The sequence below is a fragment of the Toxorhynchites rutilus genome, chromosome 1, assembly GCF_029784135.1.
Source record: "Toxorhynchites rutilus septentrionalis strain SRP chromosome 1, ASM2978413v1, whole genome shotgun sequence".
NCBI lineage: Eukaryota > Metazoa > Arthropoda > Insecta > Diptera > Culicidae > Toxorhynchites > Toxorhynchites rutilus.
In genome coordinates, this window is record NC_073744.1 from 19094740 (window position 1) to 19118897 (window position 24158).

The following is a 24158-nucleotide window of genomic DNA, read 5'->3' on the forward strand; positions in this document are numbered from 1 at the left end:
CCATAGCTAAGATAATTCCGGAAGTATGTGATGCTTTAAATGATAGTCTAGAAGACTTTTTAAAATTTTATTCACACGCGTCAAAAATTAAAATAATGAATGAAAATGTACTTTTTTAAATCGAATATGTATTCTGTTTCTTAGAACCTTACTTTTTTTCGCAAGTTGTGAGTGAATTTTGAATGAAAATTGTGCCTGATAATGATTCTATATTAGACATTCTCCAGAAAACTATCTCAAAAAGAAAGCGTGCCCCGCCAGCGTGCAAAACAGAATAACAATGATTTCGTTAAGAAACTATGAGGGTTTTATTTGTTTTTCCAATAATTTTCAAGTCTATAAATATCTTCGCATATTTTCAAATATCTTAAAAATAGAGACATTTCTTTACATTTGGCATCCCTGATTCGAACGCTAAATTCTGTTTTTGACGTTTTGAAGCATGCGAGTGCGAGTAAATTCAAAAAACTTTGAAGTAGCTCGCACGCCGGATCACACATGACAATAACTGGCATGATGTGTTCACACGGTGTGAGTAGCTGCACTGCAGTAACTGACTAGACCGACTCGTATGCTTGCTCGCACCGTCTGAACCCGGCTTAACAGAGCCGGCTTTTAATCGTGTACATGTACATATATTTATATTTCTATGAATTTTGAATTACACAGTAGCCATTTAGGCGTTAGGTTTTCTGTTCCATTACATTATAGAAAATTACACAGTAGTAGCCATTTAGGCGTAAGGATATTCTTTTTGTTCTTCCGTTGTTCAGCAGACCGGACAGCGGAGACAGTTGATATTGATCATTGTTGGGTTATTAATAGAACAGCAGCCCGATGTTCCTTGCAGAACAGAGCAGTTGTATGGATGAATCGATCTTTGTTCCACCGTGGATCTATCTCCATCGCTGATGATGGTTGCGTCCAACACAAAGATGGTCAACTGAGGGCCCTGAGTTTAAACTCACGATTGATTGCTCAGTAAGCGAACGCGTAACCAAGAGGCTACGAAGACCCCAAAAAATAAATGTTTTATAATTATTTATTTCATATTTTATAAAACTAATGTTTATTTTTTAAATGATAAATGTAATGCGAAAAATATTTATTGAAAATATGTAATTATTTGCTGTATATCCTCTTACAACGTTCTTCGTTGACACATTGAATTTTGTACCATTTGAGTAACTGACTGTGCCTGGTATGTGAACTTCCTCTCTTTGTGGCTACTAATACCATCAAAGCTTAACACAACCAAAACCCGTGAATTTTCCCACCTTCTATTCTTCATCTCGCCAATAAACATTCACCACTCGTCAAGCCGGGTTCAGACGGTGCGAGTAAGCATACGAGTCGGTCTAGTCAGTTACTGCAGTGCAGCTACTCACACCGTGTGAACACATCATGCCAGTTAGTGTCATGAGTAATCCGGCGTGCGAGCTACTTCAAAGTTTTTTGATTTTACTCGCACTCGCATCCCTAAAAACGTCAAAAACAGCATTTAGCGCTCGAATCGGGGATGCCAAACGTAAAGAAATGTCTCCATTTTGAAGATATTTCAAAATATTAACAAACTCGAAAATTCTTGGAAAACAAATAAAACCCACATAGTTTCTAAATAAAATCGTTGTTATTTTGTTTTATACTCTTTCTTTTTGAGATAGTTTTCTTGAAAACAAAAACATAAGCCATCCATGAGTGAAGACATCAGATGATAATTCCATATGCCGTGCAAGGATATTTGAGAAAGATACCTGGCATCCCTAATCAAAGATAGAATATCTATATTAAATGGCGGCATCCGTGTTTGTGAGGCAAATTTCTCTATCAGATTAGTATACTTGAAGGCAGTTTTAAACCGTTAAAATTTGAATGAAAATTTCATACATACATTATTTGACCATTTAAAGCACGTGACCCTGATCCTCAATAAACTATTTTCCTATATATTTTTTTTATATTTCCACCAAAACTTATCATTATAGTATAAAGTTATCATCAGACACAATTTTCGTTCAAGATTCACTCACTACTTGCAGAAAAAGTATTGTTCTATTAAACAGAATACATATTCGATTTGAAAAAGTTCATTTTCATTCATAATTTCAATTTTTGACGCGTATTTATTCCACCTGTAAATCAACTATCATTTTCACTTCACAAATCGGCACAAGAAGCTGCTGTCAAGGCGAAATACGAAGAGATAGTAGTCCGTGTGCATTCTGTTTGTTTGCATGTTTTTTCGTGTTAGCAGCAGCAGTTAAAAGCAAAAAAATGACGCAAAGATGGAATTCGGAACAAAATGAACACTTTGTGGAATTATATAAAGAACAAACCATTTTGTGGAACTGTATGGATCCCAATTATAAAAACAGAGATTTGCGTAAAGCCTCGCTTGAATACATTCGTTCAGAAGTGGGGTTATCGGATACGAAAGAAGTTACAAAAAAAATAAAAAATTTACGTTCTACATACAACCAGGAGAAATTAAAAATTGAGAAAAGCAAACGAAGCGGATGTGGTACTGATGAGATATATAAACCTTCCGTCCAATGGTTCGATGCCATGGATTACATCATGAATATTATTCATCTGAAGGAAAAACAAACAATAAGTAATCTAGTAAGTTATTTTCTTCTATTATATAATGCACTATAACACTAAATATATATATACATTACTAAATGATTCGATATTATACTATACTGCAACTATACTACACTATATTATACTGTATTCTCTAATTAATAAATCATATTATTTTGCCAAGTAACCGCTCCCTCGCTATTAAAGTAATGTTTATATTTATCTCTCATTTTCTCTGCAATAGCCTTTGATCTATTATTCATCCGTGAGCGTTGAATGCTTCGTAAACCCTCAATCTCTGACCTCCACTGCCCTAAATTAATTTCAAAATTTATTATGTCTTCATAGTCAATTGTTCCTGGTGGAGTATACGTTTTCGATGCAGACATACGCAACCAGTTGTGTAAAGTACATGCACATAAAACTATCTTCATTGCGGTATCCTCTCTAACCTGGATTGGTTTTCCCAAAATACGAAAACGAGATGCTAAAATGCCAAATCCATTTTCAACTATTCTCCTTGCTCTGCTCAATCTGTAGTTAAAAATCTTTTCTTCTTTAGTCGGTGTATTTTTATAGGGCTTCAATAAATACGGCTTTAATGGAAACGCATCATCACCTACTAAAACGCCATTTTCAGGCAATAGAATATTGTTTTCTAGATGAGAATATAAAGAGCATTTTTGAAATATCCCACCATCTGCGTTACGACCGTATGAGCCTATATCAACATATCTAAAACAATAATCGTGATCCACGATTGCCATTAACACTATGCTATTCGTTCCCTTATAGTTGTAATATTCACTACCACAATTAGGTGGTGCTTGAATTGTGATGTGCTTCCCATCAATAGCTCCATAGCAACCTGGGAAGTTCCACCTTGAATGGAATCCTACTCCTATATCTTGCCATTCTTCCTTATTCGGCATCTGAAAAATTAAAATATAATTGTTAGTTATGATTTCAATTAGAATAGTGTCATAAAATAAAATATTTTCAATTTCAGGAACCATTTCATGCATCAACATCTGGGAGCGATTTTGCTGAAGAAATTACAATAATCGATGAGGAGTACCTCGATGCTACTGATGAAAACAACGCTGATGAAATCCTACCAAAGAAGCCATCGAACAGAAGATCGAAGAAGAAATTGTCAACTGAGCAGTCTACAATACAAGCGGCCGTGAATGAACTGAAGGAACTGAATAATAATTTAACAGTGTCTGCCTCGAGTATGGGAGAACCAGAAGATGAATGTGAGGCAATTGGAAGACATGTTATAATGCAGCTCAGACAGTTATCCCCAATTGATAGAATTGATGCGACAGATGAAATACATGCAATTCTTTCTAGATACCGTAAGAATGCCCTCTGCGTCAGTAGAATGCAATACACATATTCTGATCACGAATATACTGAAACATCACAGGCGACTGTAGGTTTTCCACCAAGATCACCCTAACGTCCTACATCTTCACAATCAAATCAACAGTCGCAAATACTATAACCAAGTCATGCAATATTGTACTATTTTTAAGGATCACTTTCCATACAATAGAACTTAGATAATAAAAAAAGCTACTTACTTTAATAAAATCTTTTAGACTGAAATTTATAGCGTCACATACTTCCGGAATTATCTTAGCTATGGATGCCTTCGAGATTCTAAAAAATATCGACAATAATCTGAACGATATTCCAGAGGAGAGGTACACCAAAGTAATTTCTAATTTCACTCTTGCAGGTATAGCACCCCTCATAAGTGTATCTTGGCGTTGTATTTTTGGAGCAATTAAATCCAATAGTGTTTCCACTTGTTCTGGTGTTACTCTCAACACTGCTCTGTACTCTCGGGGATCATTATCGTAGAGTTCGTTCAGTATTGTATTTGTTGCTCCTTTTTTTTGCATCCAATTCCTGGCCCAAATCCTTTTGCCTTTCTGCTTTTTCCGAATAGTACCTTCAGCTCGAAGTAATTCAGCACAAAGTATTTTTGTAACCGCTTTTGTCACGGTACGAACTACAGTCAGCCGTGTTTTGCTGGACAACATTGTATACGGTATAAACTACGGTTAGCGTGTATTTCGGGATCAAATTGTGTGATAATAAATGCAACTGAAAACCTGAGATAAAAACTGCCAATAGAGATGTCGATTTCGGATCAATTATCTGTCAAATTCTGATCTGATTCCTGTTTCTCATTATTTGATGTACATTTGAAAAATCACCTGGCATCCCTGGTAAACCCGTGCTGTTGTATCTAGTTACATGCCAACAACTCACACTGTGTGAACAGACAAGGCGAGTCAACCGATTGTCAAGCGAGTCCACCGGGTCAGTAGCTGCTCACTGTCAAGTCAGCTACTAGCAACGTATAAATGGGCCTTCAAGGGTTACATTGCTACCCAAGTGTTGACACGGCTGAACAGCAGCACACCTTTGACAGTAGCAAATTGCAGTGTCCCGGCCGATGTGCCGTGTCATCAATAATCGTCTTCGGCCGCGAGCAGTAGTGTCTCGAATCCAGTTAGAGTTAATGGTGCTTCCTATAAGAAAATCTTTTTACCGTCTCATGATTCATTGGCGACTAAGTAGAGCCTCTAGTCGTTTGAACTGAACGAATCAAAGTGTGATAGGAACCTTTTTTCTTTTTCCTGGAGTTGTTGGACCGGTGCAACGTAACAGCGGCACGAAGCAACCATCTAGAAGACAAAAATGGGTCTCCTGTACAAAATCCGGATAAGGATAGTGAATGTGTTGGTATTCTTTTTCCTGGTCGTTCTTATGCCAGGATTGCCTCCGAAGACCACGTTCCCTTTTGAAGGGTTCAGGTGAGCGAACAGCTTTATAAAAATCGTAGTCGTAAATCATTAATGGCAAAACTTTCACACACTGCCGTCAACATTTTTCCCCTCTGTTTAACATAACTTCGTATACCCTAAAGTTATTTGGTGAACTGTTGAAACAAGGTATCATTGCCTCTCTTTCGCACTCGTTACTCGCGTACCATCTGAAGATGCACTGAAAAAAATTCGTTCCAATATTTTATAACTCTAATGGCAGTTTGATTGCAAATAATTTTGGAGTGTTTCCACGCATATTTTTGTTATTTCTTAATTGTTATCTGTGATGAATGGAAAAAACTGCCCAAGCTTGACGTTACACAATTGACTAATTCGTTTCGTTTTTATTTTCGCCAGCATACCCCCGTTGAAGGAACTCAAGGGGGCGTTGGAGCTGAACAATCACCTGGACAATGCTGATCGGATTTTCGAGCACACCGTGTTCGGTCCGGAGGCGCTGCTCGTACGCGGCGAGGATATTTACGCCACCGTTAAGGAAGGCGAGGTTATCCGCATCCATGGGCCCAACATCGCGCATATTGCCAAATTCGGCAAGCCCTGTGGTAGTGAGGGTGATTGGAATATTCATGTGGGGGTTGGTTGTAATATAGTTTCGTTTATTTTCAGAGGAGTTCTACGAGGAGGAAATATGTGGTCGGCCACTTGGTATGGCGTTCGATACGCAGGGATTCAATTTGATAGTAGCGGACGCGTATTACGGCATTTGGCTGGTGGATATTGAAACGCGCGACAAAACGCAATTGGTGTCGCGCGATGTTGTGCTTGATGGCGATGGAGTTAATCGAAAACCAAGACTGTTCAACAGTGTAGCCGTTGCGAAGAATGGCGATATCTACTGGACCGAATCGAGCTCTGATTTCGATCTTCAGGATGGGATTTATACTATCTTTGCGAATCCCTCCGGTCGCCTCTTCCATTACGATAGGAAAACGAAAAAGAATACCCTTCTTTTGGATCGTTTGTATTTCGCTAATGGTGTGGCTTTGAGTCCGGGTGAAGATTTCGTGTTGGTTTCGGAAACTATGTCCTCACAAGTCCATCGAATTTATCTGAAGGGTCCAAAGGCTGGAACGACTGATATTTTCGTTGATGGTTTGCCTGGCCTAACCGATAATTTAATCGGTGATGATGAAGGACTTTGGGTGCCATTGGTCATGGCTGCAGATGAAGAAAATCCATCTTTGCCGCGACTATTGTCGAAGGTGCCACTGATTCGCAAGTTTTTGGCGCGCATGCTTGCTTTGGCAGAGATGCCCTTCCGCTTCTTGAATCAGGTTATGCCAAACTCTGTCACCCAACGATTGACGTATGTGATTGGTCATTTCGAGACGGTCTCTTTCGCCAATCCTGATCGAGTGACTATTGTTCGTTTGGATTGGAACGGAAATATAGTCGGATCGTTACATGGATTTGATAGATCAGTTGAATCAATTTCGCACGTTGCCGAGGATGAAGACTCTCTGTATCTTGGATCACCATACAACCATTATCTTGCGCGTGTCAACAAGCCAAAGGTTCCGAAAATACGTGTTCAAAATGTAAAATTTGAACCTGAACCAACAACCACAAAAAAGCCTGAAGTAACTACTCCTGCTCCTACTACTACTACAACCACAACGACTACCACCACGCCCAAACCATCGACAACTACGACGAGGAAACCAGGTAATTAAAGAAACGTCATTCTTAATTATTGTTAATTATTAAAATAGAGAGAAAAAAAATGAGCTATAAAAAATTAAATTCTATATAAAAATTAGGAATTTAAATTCATTTTTGTTTTAACCTGAAGTACACTCAAATCAATTGCGCAATATTGTTTTTTAAGCGGCCCATAGACATTCAATATCATGGCTTCTATATTGCCCCTAGACGATCAATTATGTTGCACAAATCAAAATATTCAATATTATTGATCAATAATATTGAACGTCTATGGGTGATAACCTGTAAGTACCTGAAAAAGAAATCAAAATCATTGAAAAACAATTAACAAAGCAATAATAGTATACAGGAAAAATACAGTAGGAAATGATTAAGGAAGATTAGGAAAGAACCTGGAAGGATTAATTTCGTTAGGAAGAAGGAAACCGAGTGAGTTTGGAGAAAAACATGTAAACCTGAACTTGTAATTTAACAATGAAATGAAATGTATTCCAGTTTTTGAGCTGCTCTAAAAGCTTGCTGTAAAATGAATAGTTCACCCGAACATTCTCGAAAATCAAATAACGAGATTTCGGTAACCTCATGATGAGTAATGTATCCTTGGATCTTACCTCTACGCCCTGTACAAAATTTCAATCCAAAATGAAGACATGATTGCGCGTGATAACTGCGATTGCATGTTACATACACGCTGCGTAGGAATAACTGTGTTGCCTGAAAATGATAAGAAATGGTTTTGTCCCGAAGTGCTATACCAATCAGCTGTAGCACCAGAACCGAAAGGAAACTTTACGTACCAAGAAAACAATGAACCTGCACACAATTCCCCTATCCGTAGAAGAGAAGCTGAAAGCAATGGAAGCCGAACAGAAACGTTTGGAAAAGGAAATGGATGCAGACCTAGAGGCGAATGAACTGAAAAGTTTAAACCCTCTTAAAGCCAAAAAGAAGAGGAAGAAGAAGAAGAATGGATGCAGAGTGTTTGATACGAGAGAAAGAGATAGAAATGATCAATGCCTTGCTAGAGAGGAGAATACGTAAGGAATGAGAACTACGCAAAAAGGAGCTGAATTCAGTTAGAAAATTACAAGAGAAAGAAATCGATGATAGAAGAAGTCAATATGAGATAGAGATGTAGGAAAAAGGAGAGCATCTTTGTCGAATGGAGGAAATGGAAAGTGTATCGTGAAAAAATGTCCAACATAGAGAAAAAATTAAGAGATTAAAATTTTGTAGTCATCGGGAAGCAGAAGAAACCTGAAGAGATAGCTGAAACTGTATCCCAAGCAGAGCATCCTAGAATCATAACCCGGCAACACAAATCATTCGGTCAACTGATGGAAAATAATATCAAGTGTCTTGTAGATGACGAATAAAACCATACAAATGAAGAAGATTGTGAGGATGATGATAGTGATGAGGATGAGAAGAAGAGCTTGAATGGGTCTCGTCCACTCTCAGACTTCACTGCTATGTCTACAGCCGGAACAAACGATAGGAGTAAGCTGAAGGAGAAAGCAGCTCTATATAGTCACAGTGACTCTAACAGATCTTTTGTTCCTGAACGAAAAAACAGGAAGTGGGTTATATCTATGGTATAACGGCAAGGGTGACGTAGGACTAGCGTTGATTTAGAGATCATTTGTTTGAAGTTGAATCTATATCCATCCTGAATGAATGGATAAATAAATATTTGGGTGACTTCAAAAACGAGAGCGTTACGTTGGAGGCTCAAGGTTTTTCATGTTATGCATCCAATATTGGATACGAAAATTTTCTACTGATGGGGAAGAATAATTTTCAGAAGCTTTCCTGTTAATTGCGATTGATTGAAAAATCACAAAACCAAATGTATTTGATTGCAGTGTTATATGGATAGAAAACATTAGAATAAACTATTTCGCTTCAATGTATTTTTCAATTCCCAGGGGAACTGGCAGAGTATTTTTCAGCAACAATTAATTCTTTTCAGATTTTCCTCGATACTCGAAGCCCACCAGTGGTTAATACTAACTCGATAACCACCTGTTAATAGCACTTGATTGAAAAATATTTGGTCGCTGTGTTATATGGTTAGAAAACATTAACATAAACTCTTTCGCATGAATGTATTTTTCAATTCCCAGGGAACTGGCAGATTATTTTTCAGCAACGATTAGATCTTTCCGGAATTTTCTCGATGCTGAATGGCATCCAAACGAAAATATTCCTTTCAGTTTGGTCTGTAAAAAACTTTTCTGAACTCTTATCCATCAAATTTGGAGCCCTGAAAAGGGCAGTTGATTTTATGCTAAGCTAATAGCACGCTCTCCTCGGATACAATGGGCCAGCTGGATGTCCTTGGGCATGATGTGACGTGTTTTGCATGGACAGCACACAAATTGTTATTTTCGAATAGGCCTCCTGCAGCATCATAACCGCGGAACTTTGGAAGCGCAAATCGGTTTTGAAGTCCTGAGCAATTCCACGAATCAAATGCTGCAAAGGTAGATGGCGGATCAGCAATTCGGTCGACTTCTGATAGCGACGAATTTCACGCAAAGTTCCCGGTCGATAGCGATGTGGTCACACTCCTCGCGGCTGGTGCACTTATCCGAGCTGCTTTCGTGGTGCCTTACCACCGAAAGACTAACGAGCTGTGTGCTTGGTCCACACAAACGAGTCCTCACGGTGCGAGAGTAGAGTAAGAAATGAACGAAAGCAAAGGAAGCGTCATTTTATAAACCAAAAAAGTATAAAATGTAAACCCCACCCTTATTATATTCGTAGCTTACTCTGAGAGAGAAACGAATAACATCGAAGTAAGTATACAGTAAGCTTATATAATAAAAAGGGTGGGGTTTACATTCTGGACTTTTATGGCTTATAATAAGATGCTTCCTTTGCTTTCGTTCATTTCTTACTCTACTCTCGCACCGTGAGGACTCGTTTGTGTGGGACCAAGCACACAGCTCGTTAGTCCTTCGGTGGTAAGGCACCACGAAAGCAGCTCGGATAAGTGCACCAGCCGCGAGGAGTGTGACCACATCGCTATCGACCGGGAACTTTGCGTGAAATTCGTCGCTATCAGAAGTCGACCGAATTGCTGATCCGCCATCTACCTTTGCAGCATTTGATTCGTGGAATTGCTCAGGACTTCAAAACCGATTTGCGCTTTCAAAGTTCCGCGGTTATGACGCTGCAGGAGGCCTATTCGAAGATACCAATCTGTGTGCTATCCATGCAAAACACGTCACATCATGCCCAAGGACATCCAGCTGGCCCATCGTATCCGAGGAGAGCGTGCTATTAGCTTAGCATAAAATCAACGGCCCTTTTCAGGGTTCCAAATTTGATGGATAAGAGTTCAGAAAAGTTTTTTGCAGGCCGAACCGAAGAAGCATTTAACGAAAATCGTTGTGTCGATGATAATTCGATACCGATAAGTGCCATGGATATGGATTTGATAATGAAGAATATGAAATATATGACATGATGTAGTGAATATATCCCCATATCAAAGAAATCACTTTGATGAGACTGTTTGCCGTTTGTTGTTTTTAATTGTTGGGACGAGGGGATTATTTTTGCTGAGTAAATTCCAAGAAAAAATCCATCCCTTCTTTAAGCGTGATTCATTCTGCTTCGGATCATTTCATACAAAAGATAAAGTGTCCAAGAGTTATATGATTGCTATCTATTGACTTGAAAAATTGTTTCAATAGCTTAATAATAGCTTCGAAAACAGGTTATTGAAATCATTCGTATCCGTATGTAGCGCGCCCTCTTGGAAACCCATTAATCTTATTGGAATGTGAGATGGGGAAGCTCATACTCACGTTTATGCATTATGCTGTACTCTTCCAATTAATTTCGTTTTTGCAGGCCGAACTGAAACATTTTCAGTCGAGTTAACTCTCTTTTACAGTAATGTTTTTGAATCCGGACGCTTTTTAATCCGGACACTTTGCATTACATTCAATATCATATCACAGCCATAACATTTTTTTCATGTTGAATTTATGCGATTAATAGTTACTAATATAGTTACTGATAGTTACTTGATAGTTACTAATCAATCGTATTAATTCAACATGCATAAAATGTTGTGGCTGCGGTATGATATTAAATGTAACGCAAAGTGTCCGGATTCAAATAAATTACTGTATACTTACTTCGATGTTATTCGTTTCTCTCTCAAGCCGGGTTCAGACGGTGCGAGTAAGCATACGAGTCGGTCTAGTCAGTTACTGCAGTGCAGCTACTCACACCGTGTGAACACATCATGCCAGTTATTGTCATGTGTGATCCGGCGTGCGAGCTACTTCAAAGTTTTTTGAATTTACTCGCACTTGCATGCTTCACAACGTCAAAAACAGAATTTAGCGTTCGAATCAGTGATGCCAAATGTAATGAAATGTCTCTATTTTTAAGATATTTGAAAATATGTGAAGATATTTATAGACTTCAAAATTATTGGAAAAACAAATAAAACCCTCATAGTTTCTAAACGAAATAATTGTTATTTCGTTTTGCACGCTGGCGGGGCACGCTTTCTTTTTGAGATAGTTTTCTTGAGAATCTCTAATATAGAATCATTATCAGATCACAACTTACAAAAAAAAGTATTGTTCTAAGAAACAGAATACATATTCGATTTAAAAAAGTACATTTTCATTCATTATTAAAATTTTTGAAGCGTATTTATTGCACCTGCAAATCGACTATCATTTTCATTTCACAAAATAAATAAAATTAAAAAAAAAAAACTTTTAGACTACCATTTATAACATCACATCCTTTCGGAATTATCTGAGCTATGGATGTTTTCGAGATTCTAAAAAATATCGACAACAATCCCAACGATATTCCAAAACAAAGGCACATCAATGTCATTTCTAATTTAACTCTTGCAGGTACAGCATCCCTCATGACTGTATCTTGGCGTTGTATTCGTGGAGCAATTAAATCCAACAGTTTTTTCACTTGTTCAGGTGTTATTATCAACACTGCTCTGTAATCTCGGGGATCCTCATCGTAGAGTTCCTTCAATATTGTATTTGTTGCTCCTTTTCTTTGCATCTAATTCCTGGCCCGAATCCTTTTCTCTTTCTGCTTTTTCGGATAGTACCTTCAGTTCAAAGAAATTCAGCACAAAGTATGTATTTTTAAACACGATCAGCGTTTGTTTTGCTATAAAATTGTGTGATGATACATTCAACTGAAAACCTAAGATGAAAACTGCCAATAAAGAAGTCGATTTTGGACCAATCATTTGACAAATTCGGACCTGATTGCTGTTTCTGACTATTTGATGGACATTTGAAAAGTCGCCTGGCATCCCTGGTAAACCCGTGCCGTAGTATCTAGTTTCTCGCCAGCAGCTCACACTGTGTGAACGGACAAGGCGAGTCAACCAATTGTCAAGCGAGTCCACCGGGTCAGTAGCTGCTCATTGTCAAGTCAGCTACTAGCAACGTATAAATGGGCCTTCAGGCTAAGCTACGAATATAATAAAGAGGGTGGGGTTTACATTTTATAATTTTATGGTTTATAATATGATGCTTCCTTTGCTTTCGTTCATTTCTTACTCTACTCTCGCACCGTGAGGACTCGTTTGTGTGGGACCAAGCACACAGCTCGTTAGTCTTTCGGTGGTAAGGCACCACGAAAGCAGCTCGGATAAGTGCACCAGCCGCGAGGAGTGTGACCACATCGCTATCGACCGGGAACTTTGCGTGAAATTCGTCGCTATCAGAAGTCGACCGAATTGCTGATCCGCCATCTACCTTTGCAGCATTTGATTCGTGGAATTGCTCAGGACTTCAAAACCGATTTGCGCTTTCAAAGTTCCGCGGTTATGACGCTGCAGGAGGCCTATTCGAAGATACCAATCTGTGTACTATCCATGCAAAACGCGTCACATCATGCCCAAGGACATCCAGCTGGCCCATCGTATCCGTGGAGAGCGTGCTATATTAGCTTAGCATATAATCAACGGCCCTTTTCAGGGCTCCAAATTTGATGGATAAGAGTTCAGAAAAGTTTTTTGCAGGCCGAACTGAAATGAGCATTTAGCGAAAATCGTGGTGTCAATGATAATTCGATACCGATAGGGGCCATGGATATTGGATTTGATAATGAAGAATATGAAACACATGACATTATGTAGTGAATATTTCCCCATATCGAAGAAATCACTTTGATGAAACTGCATTATAAAATTATTTGTGTACTGGGTTATTTCCTCGGAGGACTCGATTCCTTCTTTGAGCAATAATAATCTCTTTCTGGCAAAACGAAGTGGTATGAATCACATTATTCGAAAGATAAAATGAAGATGTTTTCTGCCAATTTTCTTCAACCTCCAAACATCTCTTTCTCCAGTTTGTCGTTTTTGCGATCGCTAATCCTTTCTCACAACACACATTTCTCACTTGAGAAATTGTTGAGTAAACATCGTTTGCCAGTGCGCGTAGAGCGGGAATTCCTCAAGATTCATTGCACCTCTAATAAATTGCCGAAAGACGTGGTCTTACATTGATCACACTTGATTGAAAAATCCAAAACGAAATGTATTTGGTCGCAGCATTATATGAGTAAGAAGCAAATGATTACTCGAATATTACATGATTTTGGCGATGTGAAAATTTTTCCGTTTTTCATGTTATGCATCCAACATTGGATACGAAAATTATCTACTGATGGGGGAAAATAATAGAAGCTTTCCTGTCAATTGCGATTGATTGAAAAATCACAAAACCAAATATATTTGGTTGCAGTGTTGTATGGATAGAAAACATTAAAATAAACTCTTTCGCATGAATGTATTTTTCAATTCCCAGGGGAACTGGTAGATTATTTTTCAGCAACGATGATAGCAACGAGGATTCCGCGCGTGTATGTGTGTGTGTCGGCTGCTCCGATGTTTCAAGCGGAACCGTGGCATCACTCTCCTCCTGATGGATTCCCTTCTGGCCTAAGGTGTACAAACAGGCTCTTGGTAACACCGTTCATCAGCGCTTTCATGATAAACGAAGTGACCTTCATCACAACAGCGACAACATGCTCCAGTCGCTGTTCAATTATAACTGAGTGGGTTTACGAGCGGCGCTCGCTTATATACCGATTGGTGATTTCAATAGCCTATTTTGAAAGCAATTTTAAGGCTATTGAAACAAGTTTTTGGATGAAAAAGTAACAAGTATATGACGCGTAGACATTTTATCTTTCGAATGAAGTGTTCATCATACCATTTCGTTCAGTTGTTTAAGAGCTATTAACGCTCAAAATCTCGGTCTCCGGCGTAACGCTTTCGTTTTCGAAACTTTGATTTTACACCCCGGTATAGAAATGAAAGACGTAGTCCTACGTCAAAACAGAAACCGTGTAGGGCGTGTCAGCGGGAAGATCATCATCTGCGATTCTTTCAAGACTTAAAAAATTTGTCTTACGCAGATCGAATGAAAATTGTCACAAGATGGAATCTGTGCACGATATGTATGAATGACCACCGTGGGCAATGCCGGTTCAAAATCCGTTGCAATGTAGGTGATTGCAGAGAATCTAACAATCCGTTGATTCATCCGATAACAACCGTTGTCGCCATAGACGCAAACATTAAGTCCAGCTGTTAAATGATGTTCCGCGTGATTCCAGTGATGATTCACTGTGGAGAGACTGTTGCTACAGTCAGTTTATACAGTCGAGAAACTGAAATTACCGCACCAAACTTTGAACACTGACGAGTTATCGGCACAGTATAATCATATGCGTGGATTATCAATTACATCATACGATGGTCGTCCAGGAGTATTAATAAGGCTAGGCAATATCCACTCGTTTGCTCCCCTGGAAGCGAAGATTGGCACCATAAGCGAACCAATCGCTGTCCGCTGGGGTGGACAGTTTATGGACCACGACGAGAAAATTCTGAGCCACGAGACAATTTACTAGGCTACCATCGAGAGTTCTCCAATGAAGAGCTTGATGATCTCTTAAAGAACCATTACGCACTCGAACAATCTGTGGTGCAAGTGCATCAAGAATCGACAGGACCAAAGGGCCCGGTCGATATTAGAGCAAACTACGAAACACGTGGGTGAACGATTTGAGACAGGACTTTTGGAGTTGGGCTGGAGTTGTATCAACATGTTCGAAACCAGATCGCAGACTACATTGTTAAAGAATATGCACATCTAGTCACCGAAGAAGAGTTAATTATTATCGGTGCTAATAATTTTTCGCGAGAAGAGGATGTGACGGCGGTGGCATCCGTGAGATGTATATGAAAATTATATCCAAGGATGAAGCACAATGGATAAGATGGCACAATGTTTCGAACAGACAGCAGTGAATTCCCAAGAGTATACGTCGTGAATGTCACTACGTTCGGTTCAACGTGCTCCCCTGCATCAGTACAATACATAAAGAATCGAAATGCGGAGAAGCATGCGGGTATTGACCCGGAAGCGGCAGCGGCCATCATTAATCGGCACCATGTTGATAACCGCAATTGGACGTCGAACTCACCGGAACTTCTCACTGCGTTGGGAGAAATTAAACCCATGGGACCAGTCGTTTTCAACCAAGACAAACATACTTCTAATGGACGTGTATTCGGGATAGTCTAGAATCAGGAGCTAGATGCCTTGGCCTTCTCCATAACACACTTGCGGAAATTCAAGAATATCTGTATGGGGGAGAGCGGCCTACCAAGTGGAATGTTTTATTCCGTGTAATGGGTTTTTTTCGATCCCCTGGGTGTACGTTGTCCATTCACAATTCATGGCAATATACTCATTCAATACCTGTGGCGTAATGGTTGCGAATTGGATCAAGCAGTGGATAGGGTTGCTGCCTGATGTCGAAGATTTAAGAACCCCGCGATGTTACCTGGGTGATGCTGTATCTTCGATGGTGGATTCTCTCGAATTACACATATTTATCGATGCGAGTGAACACGCTTATGGGTGCGTAGCACATTTCATGTCTCTGATCATGTCTCGAGCGAAAATAGCACCACTTAAGCGCCAATCAATCCCTAGACTAGAATCGTTAGCTGCAGTTCTTGGAGCACGAGTGAGCCAAATGATTTTCGGAGGCAACTTCGTTACAGATTGATCACACTACTCTGTGGACAGATTCTCTAATTGTGTTATCCTGGCTGATGTCCGATGTCCACACAGTCTTCGAAAAACTACGCAATGTCTATAAACGATCAAGATATTTGGCCAACAAGCTCTGGGAACGCTGATCAAAGGAATATCTACCCACACTGAATCATCGTACTAAATGGTTCGAGGACAAAAAACCACTGGAAGTAGGAGATTTAGTGTTTGTTGTTGAGGGGAAGGACCGGAAGAATTGGAAGCGAGGACAAGTACAGAATGTCATCAAGGGAACGGATGGAAGGGAAATAGAAATAGCAGATGGCAATGTATACAGGCATGCTGCGGAAAATCTAGCGGTGTTAGAAGTACAATAGAATAAATCCGGAACTCCAGGAAGATTTACCGAATTTTACGGGCAGGGGTGTGTTCACACCGCTGGGCTCTAAATTCAGAATGTCTGTGACAGAAATAGAGAGAAAAAAATGAAATAGGCTATAAAAAAATAAATTCATTAAATCATTTTTTTCCAACCTGAAGTACAATCAAATTAAAGGCGCAATATTCTTTTTTATCAATTCATTCGCGGTGATAACCTGTAAGTACCTGGAAAAGGTATCAAAATCATTGTAACACAGTTGACAAAGCAATAATTGTATACAGGAAAAATACAGTAGGAAAGGATTTAGGAATATTAGGCAAGGACCAGGAAGGATTATTTTCGTTAGGAAGAAGGAAACTATTTGATTGAGTATGGAGAAAAAATGTAAACATGAACTTGTAATCTAACAATGAAAATGTATTCCAGTTTTTAAGCTGCTCCAAAAGTTTGCTGCAAAATAAATAGTTCACACGAACAACTTCTGTTATGAAACTTTAAAATATTCTGTAGGTGAACTTTGATAATGTTGACAACAATATCGGTTAAACGTCTTCCAACCTCTTTCCGTTTATTAATATAATACCCATCATTACTGTTAACGACAATTCTAACAAATTCCAAAATTGCGATTAATATGTCATTTTTACAGCATCTACTACCACCACGACAACTACCCCTAAACCAACAACCACCACAACGACGACTACTACCACACCTAAACCAGCAACGACACCGAAACCAACGACAACAACTACGTCCACAACAACGGCTAAACCAACTACAACCACCACCACCCCTAAGCCAACAACGACAACCACGACGCCAAAACCTGTCGTAAAACCATCCCCGAAACCGACAACTACCGTACCTACAACCACCACCATCACTACCCCACCCCCAGTAGAGAAGGAAAAGCCAGCAGCCTCATCGACCACAACCAAACCATCATCCGGAAGCAGCAGTAGTACTACCGAAGTTCCCAAACCGAAAAAGAAAAAAGATAAACCAACAACAACGCCCACAACCACACCTGCACCGGAAAAACCAACCGTTCCGGCGCCAATCCACGAGAAAATTCCAAATGATACCCCCAAACCACAGCCGGATAAACTAAAAGTAATCAAGAGGGGTGGCGAGCAGGGTGAACTCTAATCCGTTGATCACGCGAGCGAGCGTATGAGTGCATGAGTTACCCGAAAAGCAAACGCACAATTTCCATTTGGCAGCAGCCTAAGAAAAAAAGCTGATTGTTTTTGTAAGTGAATAATTCCTCATTCCAAGTGACCGCTGCTGTCTAAGGCAGAGACAGTTGCATTCGGTTTATTTCGGAACATTCCCTTATTTTACTGTGAGGCAGTGATTTTTTTTTCTCGGGCACCTACTGTTTCTCGCAAAGCGTGAAACATTTGACCTGAGAAAAATATAATTTATCGAGTAACGAGAACAAAAACGCGATCACATTAGAGAGATTAATTTTGGATGTGGATTACTTTTGGGAGCCACAAATTAAGACTGTTGAGTACCCTCACTCTTCTATTATTGGGTTGGGCTGGGTCTTGCGAGGTATTGTGTAAATGGTTTAAGTGAGCATTGTATCGTTGTCCCTTTTTTTTGTCTGCGACCATTCATTCAAAGTCTATAACGGTAGACTAAGTAGAGGATAAGTTTTTCATAGTTGCTAATAGAGAAAAAATGTGGTAAAAAAGCGGATCTGCGTTTTCTTTATGTCCGAAAGTACGGTGGTACTCCCTTCCCAGCTAACATTAAGTCGTATAACTAGCGTGTATACAGCATCATATATCCCGAATTTTGGGTGCTACATGATGCGCCTAATATGCAAAAGTGGATGTGATATACATACATAACAATTCTTGCGAACTAGTTTGGATGAATATATGACTTATAATTGCATCTAGTACGACTATTGTCATATGTATATACGATTTACTACAGGCAAACAAAAAAAAACGGATAACGAATGTTCGTGAGGTTTGTCGGGTCATCGACATCTGTGATTGCAATCCCTCCCTCAAAAACAACAAATATTCCTTTCACCAATAAGAAAAAACTGCACCTGCAGTCTTTACATTTTGGTGGAGAGGAAATAAAAAGCAGCGCTTCTGTGAAATATCTAGGTGTTATCTTAGATGCTAAACTAAACTGGAACGAGCACTTAGATTCAATAATCAGCAAGGTCAACTCAGCCCTATGGGCATGCTCTAAAATGATAGCAAGAACATGGGGCCTTAAACTAAAAATGGTTGTGTGGGTCTACATTGCAATTGTGCGGCCTAGGATAACCTATGCCTCACTTGTATGGTGGCCAAAGACTAAGGGGCTGTCCACATACCACGTGGACAGAAAAAGTACGGTTTTAGATACCCCCTCCCCCTCCGTGGACAAGCGTGGACATTCCTGATACCCCTCCCCCTCTTGTCCACGTGGACATCCCTCTATTTTTTAGAGAGAATAATTGAATTTTCTATGTTTTATTCCATATTTTTATTGGTAAAAATGTTAGCTATTACTATTAAATGGTTTGTTGTCATTTTTCTATTGTTTACCGAGCGCGGGAAGCTCTAGTTTTTTTTTGCCGCAGAAGTCCATATTAAAATATTACTCATGGATAATCTAATCTCGTACATTTTTATTAAAAACCGACGCACGTTTGCTGAGTTTTCAAACTTATAGATGTATTCAAACAGATTCATCATACCTATCAAGATTAGTTTATTAACGTAGAATATTTTCTCTTCTAAGCATAATTAACACTACAAAAAACTTGGTTGGGTAGCGCATGGCGGCTACAATGAACCTGGAGATGCATTCAATCAAATGTTTTTGGTCAAATAATATGTAACCCATCCATTGCAGCGTTTTATGAACCATTATTCACCAGATGCTAATGAACGGTGGTTTTAGATATCTGTAATGAATCTGTATTGCTGAATCGAAACCCGCATATACAAAAATAAAGTCGTGCTTTGAATACATTCGACAAAAAAAAAATAGGTACAGAGTTTAAAGTCGAAATTTTTTAGTAATTTTTGGAATAAAGTGAAAAATTAACGCATGAATATAGGATAAACATAATTTGAAGCTTGAATTTTCAACACAAACGCGTGAAAACTGAAGTTAATAATCTTTTTTTTCCAGTGTACGCATAGCATTTTGTACTTATGGCTCAATTTGCGATAGAGTGCTTCTATAATTTACTCAAAACATTCTTTGATTGGCTAAAAAGAATGATTAAAAGTATCATTATATTCACAGGGGTTTTGAGGATATATTAGGCTCAAAATGTTGTGCTAACATTGGAATACTTGCAATATTTGCAAAACTACAGACGACTTTCTAAAACACTGTAGCAAAACTGTTTTTGGCACTTTTTGAAAATGCAAAAAAAAATATTTAAAATTTCGTTCGTTTTTTTAATGAATCAACGAAATTACTTTGCACACAATTTATTTAAATTTTCCAAACTGCAGCGCGTTCATCATTTATTGAATTATTAATCATCGAAGACGATGGAGCACTTTTTCATTCAAACTAAAAGAAATTTGTATTGAAAGGTTCTACAGGCAAGTTCTTGGAATCCAATGAAAACTGGTTGATAAGGTAAATTGGATTTTCTGTTGACTTATTTAGCTAAAAGTCCCGAAAAACCTTGAAAAAACAGAAAGAGGATGGGTTTTTATTTGTTCCTATATTTTTATTCACTACATTCACATACACCAAGATAACAATGTGTCTGTAATATATTCCAAAACTTGAAGCTTTGAAATCTTGAAGTTGAAGATTTGCAATGATGTATGTTGGTTTTCCACGAAGTTAAAGCATTTCAAAATAACTTAAAATTTTCAACTTAAAGGGTGTGTCACATCCAATTGCATCACGGAAAAAACGCTGTAGAAATTCGCCCAGTAGACCGATCCTTTTGAAAATTTTAGACAATAAAATAAAAACTATTAAACAACTTTTGGCATTTTCTTTTTATCCATACTTCGAGCCCAAGCCCGTATGCTCGCACCTTCCTCTTTACCTCGTCCATGAGGTTCTGTACAACGTCAGGTTGTAGTTTTTTTTGAACAGAAATCCATTTTCTCTTGAAGTCCGCCTCCGATTTGACAACTTTTGGGTTCTTCCGGAGGGCCTGCTTCATAATCGCCCAATATTTCTCTATTGGGCGAAGCTCCGGCGCGTTGGGCGGGTTCATTTCCTTTGGCACGAAGGTGACCCCGTTGGCTTCGTACCACTCCAACACGTCCTTTGAATAGTGGCACGAAGCGATATCCGGCCAGAAGATGGTCGGGCCCTCGTGCTGCTTCAATAGTGGTAGTAAGCGCTTCTGTAGGCACTCCTTAAGGTAAACCTGCCCGTTTATAGTTTCTGCTTGCGAATCTCCTCCGGAACGCTGAATTTGTCCTCTGCTGAGAAGAACAACAGGCCCGGCAGCTGACGAAAGTCCGCTTTGACGTAGGTTTCGTCGTCCATTACTGAACCTTGTATGTGCGCAGGCCATCCCGCTGCTTGGTCCGCTGGACGAATGAACTTGACAAATTCAGCTTATTGGCGACATCCCGGACCGAACTTCTCGTTTAAACTGCTTAACTACGCGCTTGTGATTTTTTTCACTGACGGAGCATCCATTTTTGCCGTTCTTCACCTTCCGGTCGATGGTTCGGTTCTCGAAGTATCGTTTTAGTACTCTGCTGACCGTGGATTGGACGATTCTCAGCATCTTACCGATGTCCCGATGTGACAACTCCGGATTCTCGAAATGAGTGCACAGGATTAATTCACGACGCTCTTTTTCGTTCGACGACATTTTTCCAAATTTACGAAAAATTGACAGTGAAGCATGGCCAACGTGATCTATACACTCTTATCTGATTATAAACGAAAGCTGAAGATATAATTCCTAAAAATTAAATTTCTACAGCGTTTTTTCCGTGATGCAATTTGATGTGACACACCCTTAATAGGCTCAAAATGTTGTGCTAACATTGGAATACTTGCAATATTTGCAAAACTATAGACGACTTTCTAAAACACTGTAGCAAAACTGTTTTTGGCACTTTTTGAAAATGCAAAAAAAAAATATTTAAAATTTCGTTGGTTTTCAACGAATCAACGAAATTACTTTGCACACTGTTTCAACCCTTATCGAATTCTTCAATTCACCGGATTCAATAGTGCTGACAATTCCTGGACGTCCCCGTGATTTGAATCTGTTCTCATTCCAACTGTCCCTTCCAATACGTTACGTGATACGGGAAACGATACGAGACTTAGGATAAACGAATAACACCAAATACGTAGCAGATGAAGAACACTTTATTCGCGGAGTACAACCATTTAATTTATACCAAACTACATTTATTTCTACAATTGAGCCTTTGAGAATGGTGATACCGAGTTAACTATGGCGAACTAAGAGAGACATTCTTTTTTCTACTACATTTTCTACTACTAAGATGGAAAGCGTTACTCTTTCTGGCTGCGTTCTTGTTTCTAAGCTCCGTATCTACTATCAACTGTAACACACACAATTTATTTAAATTTTCCAAACTGCAGCGCGTTCATCATTTATTGAATTATTAATCATCGAAGACGATGGAGCACTTTTTCATTCAAACTAAAAGAAATTTGTATTGAAAGGTTCTACAGGCAAGTTCTTGGAATCCAATGAAAACTGGTTGATAAGGTAAATTGGATTTTCTGTTGACTTATTTTGCTAAAAGTCCAGAAAAACCTTGAAATAACAGAAAGAGGATGGGTTTTTATTTGTTCCTATATTTTTATTCACTACATTCACATACACCAAGATAACAATGTGTCTGTTCCTCTTGAATGGCGTTAACGTTCCCTTGTGGAACTTTTGCCGTCTCAACGTATGCATTAACTAGCGTCATTTATTAATACTTGGTCGAGATTTCTTAAGCCAAATAACACGCCTTGAATGTATTCCGAGGGGCAAGCTCTTGAATACGCATGACCACAGTGCAAGTCGAAGGAAATTTCTTTGACGAAAAATCCCCCGGCCAGAACGGGAAACGAACCCGAACACCCGGCATGATAATGTGATACGCTAACCACTCGGCCACCGGTGCACTTACAATGTGTGAACAATGTGTCTGTAATATATTCCAAAACTTGAAGCTTTGAAATCTTGAAGTTGAAGATTTGCAATGATGTATGTTGGTTTTCCACGAAGTTACAGCATTTCAAAATCACTTAAAATTTTCAACTTAACACTCTGTTCATCGTCGAGTATCTCGAGTTCTCTTCTAACAATGGAAATAAATCGATTGCTCTCAGTTCATATGAATGACTTTCAGAATACGCATTTCAGGGAAGAAATTTCGCCATATGAAAAATACGGATGTTTGATGCACTCAAGCAGCTCAACCCTTTTTTAAAGAACACACAATACAGAGTGGGCGGAAAGTTCTATAATTCTTGAAAATACAGCTTGAAAAGTTATCGTGTCCACGTGGATATTATCTAAACCCCCTTCTCCCCCACCGTGGACAACCGTGGACATTTTCGCGACCCCTACCCCCCCTAAAGTTGTCCACGTGGTATGTGGACAGCCCCTAAGGAGACTGTAGGTACAAAAAAGTTGAACAAACTCCAACGACTAGCATGTGTTGCAATTACTGGAGCAATGCGAAGCATTCCTTCAAAGGCATCGGAGGCTGTCCTTCACCTGGTACCTTTGAACCAGTATGTTCAGCTAGAGGCTAAAAAAAGTGCTCTAAAGCTTAAAAGATGGAAAAAAAATACTAGACGGGGCAAAACTGGTCACTTGATCCTCTTGAATCTTTTACCTATTGGACCAGCCTCAGAGATGAACAGTGATTGGACGAAACCTAGGACTGATTAGTACATTCCATACAGAGTGATCGAACATTTTCGTTCAGTATGGGATGAAGGTGGTCCCAATGTTCATAATGGTTCAATCATGTTCTACATGATGGATCGAAAATGGAAATCAGAACGCCGAAGTGTATGATCCCATAAAAATCTCTGTGGCTATGGGAAACTTGCGAACAGTTTTTCAGGCAGAGATAGCTACAATAATAGAATGTTTAAATGTCTGCCTCAAAAGGAAATATAGACATGCTAACATCTGCATATTCTCGGACAGTCAAGCGGCACTTAAAGCTGTGAATGCTTTTAAATGCTTTTCAAAAATTGTCTGGAAATGCATTTCCCTTTTACGGCAATTAAGTCAGATAAGTTCGGTACAACTGTACTGAATTCCTGGCCATTGCAGTATAGAGGGCAACGAGCGAGCAGATGAACTTGCCAGGAACGGCTCAAACTCACCATTCACTGGCCCAGAACCATTCTGTGGACTTTCTGATTGTGTGTTGAAAAGTGAGCTGAAGAAATGGGAAGACCGGGAAGTGGTAGCCAATTGGATAGCTACAAAACTTAAACAGGCAAAACAATTTGTTACGCTGAGTATTAAAATAACTCAACAACTGTTTAGCCTTAATAAGAAAGACTTCAGCTCACTCACTGGTCTTGTAACAGGACACTGTACGTGTAAATACTATT

At 39.1% G+C, this 24158-nt stretch overlaps 2 protein-coding genes across 6 annotated transcripts; both read left to right on the top strand.

Moving 5' to 3' along the window:
* Nucleotides 1–1327: 1327 nt before the first annotated feature.
* LOC129762705 (uncharacterized) lies at nucleotides 1328–4927 on the top strand. Of its 3 annotated transcripts, XM_055761222.1 has the most exons (3): nucleotides 1328–2622; nucleotides 3596–3885; nucleotides 3943–4927. In XM_055761222.1, exons 1-3 carry the CDS (start codon nucleotides 2275–2277, stop codon nucleotides 4049–4051), a joined length of 747 nt encoding a protein of 248 aa, XP_055617197.1. In that variant the 5' UTR covers nucleotides 1328–2274; the 3' UTR covers nucleotides 4052–4927. The 3 variants fall into 3 exon arrangements, 2 of the variants coding, with proteins under 2 accessions (XP_055617197.1, XP_055617190.1); XR_008740701.1 differs by having other exon boundaries at nucleotides 1328–3539; nucleotides 3596–4927; XM_055761215.1 differs by having other exon boundaries at nucleotides 3596–4927.
* Nucleotides 4928–5054: 127 nt separating this feature from the next.
* Nucleotides 5055–18295, top strand: LOC129762687 (adipocyte plasma membrane-associated protein Hemomucin). Of its 3 annotated transcripts, none has more exons than XM_055761175.1 (4): nucleotides 5055–5420; nucleotides 5790–6004; nucleotides 6060–7118; nucleotides 17239–18295. In XM_055761175.1, exons 1-4 carry the CDS (start codon nucleotides 5305–5307, stop codon nucleotides 17739–17741), a joined length of 1893 nt encoding a protein of 630 aa, XP_055617150.1. In that variant the 5' UTR covers nucleotides 5055–5304; the 3' UTR covers nucleotides 17742–18295. The 3 variants fall into 3 exon arrangements, with proteins under 3 accessions (XP_055617150.1, XP_055617159.1, XP_055617167.1); XM_055761184.1 differs by having other exon boundaries at nucleotides 5790–5998; XM_055761192.1 differs by having other exon boundaries at nucleotides 5790–5995.
* The last annotated feature ends 5863 nt before the right edge of the window (nucleotides 18296–24158 follow it).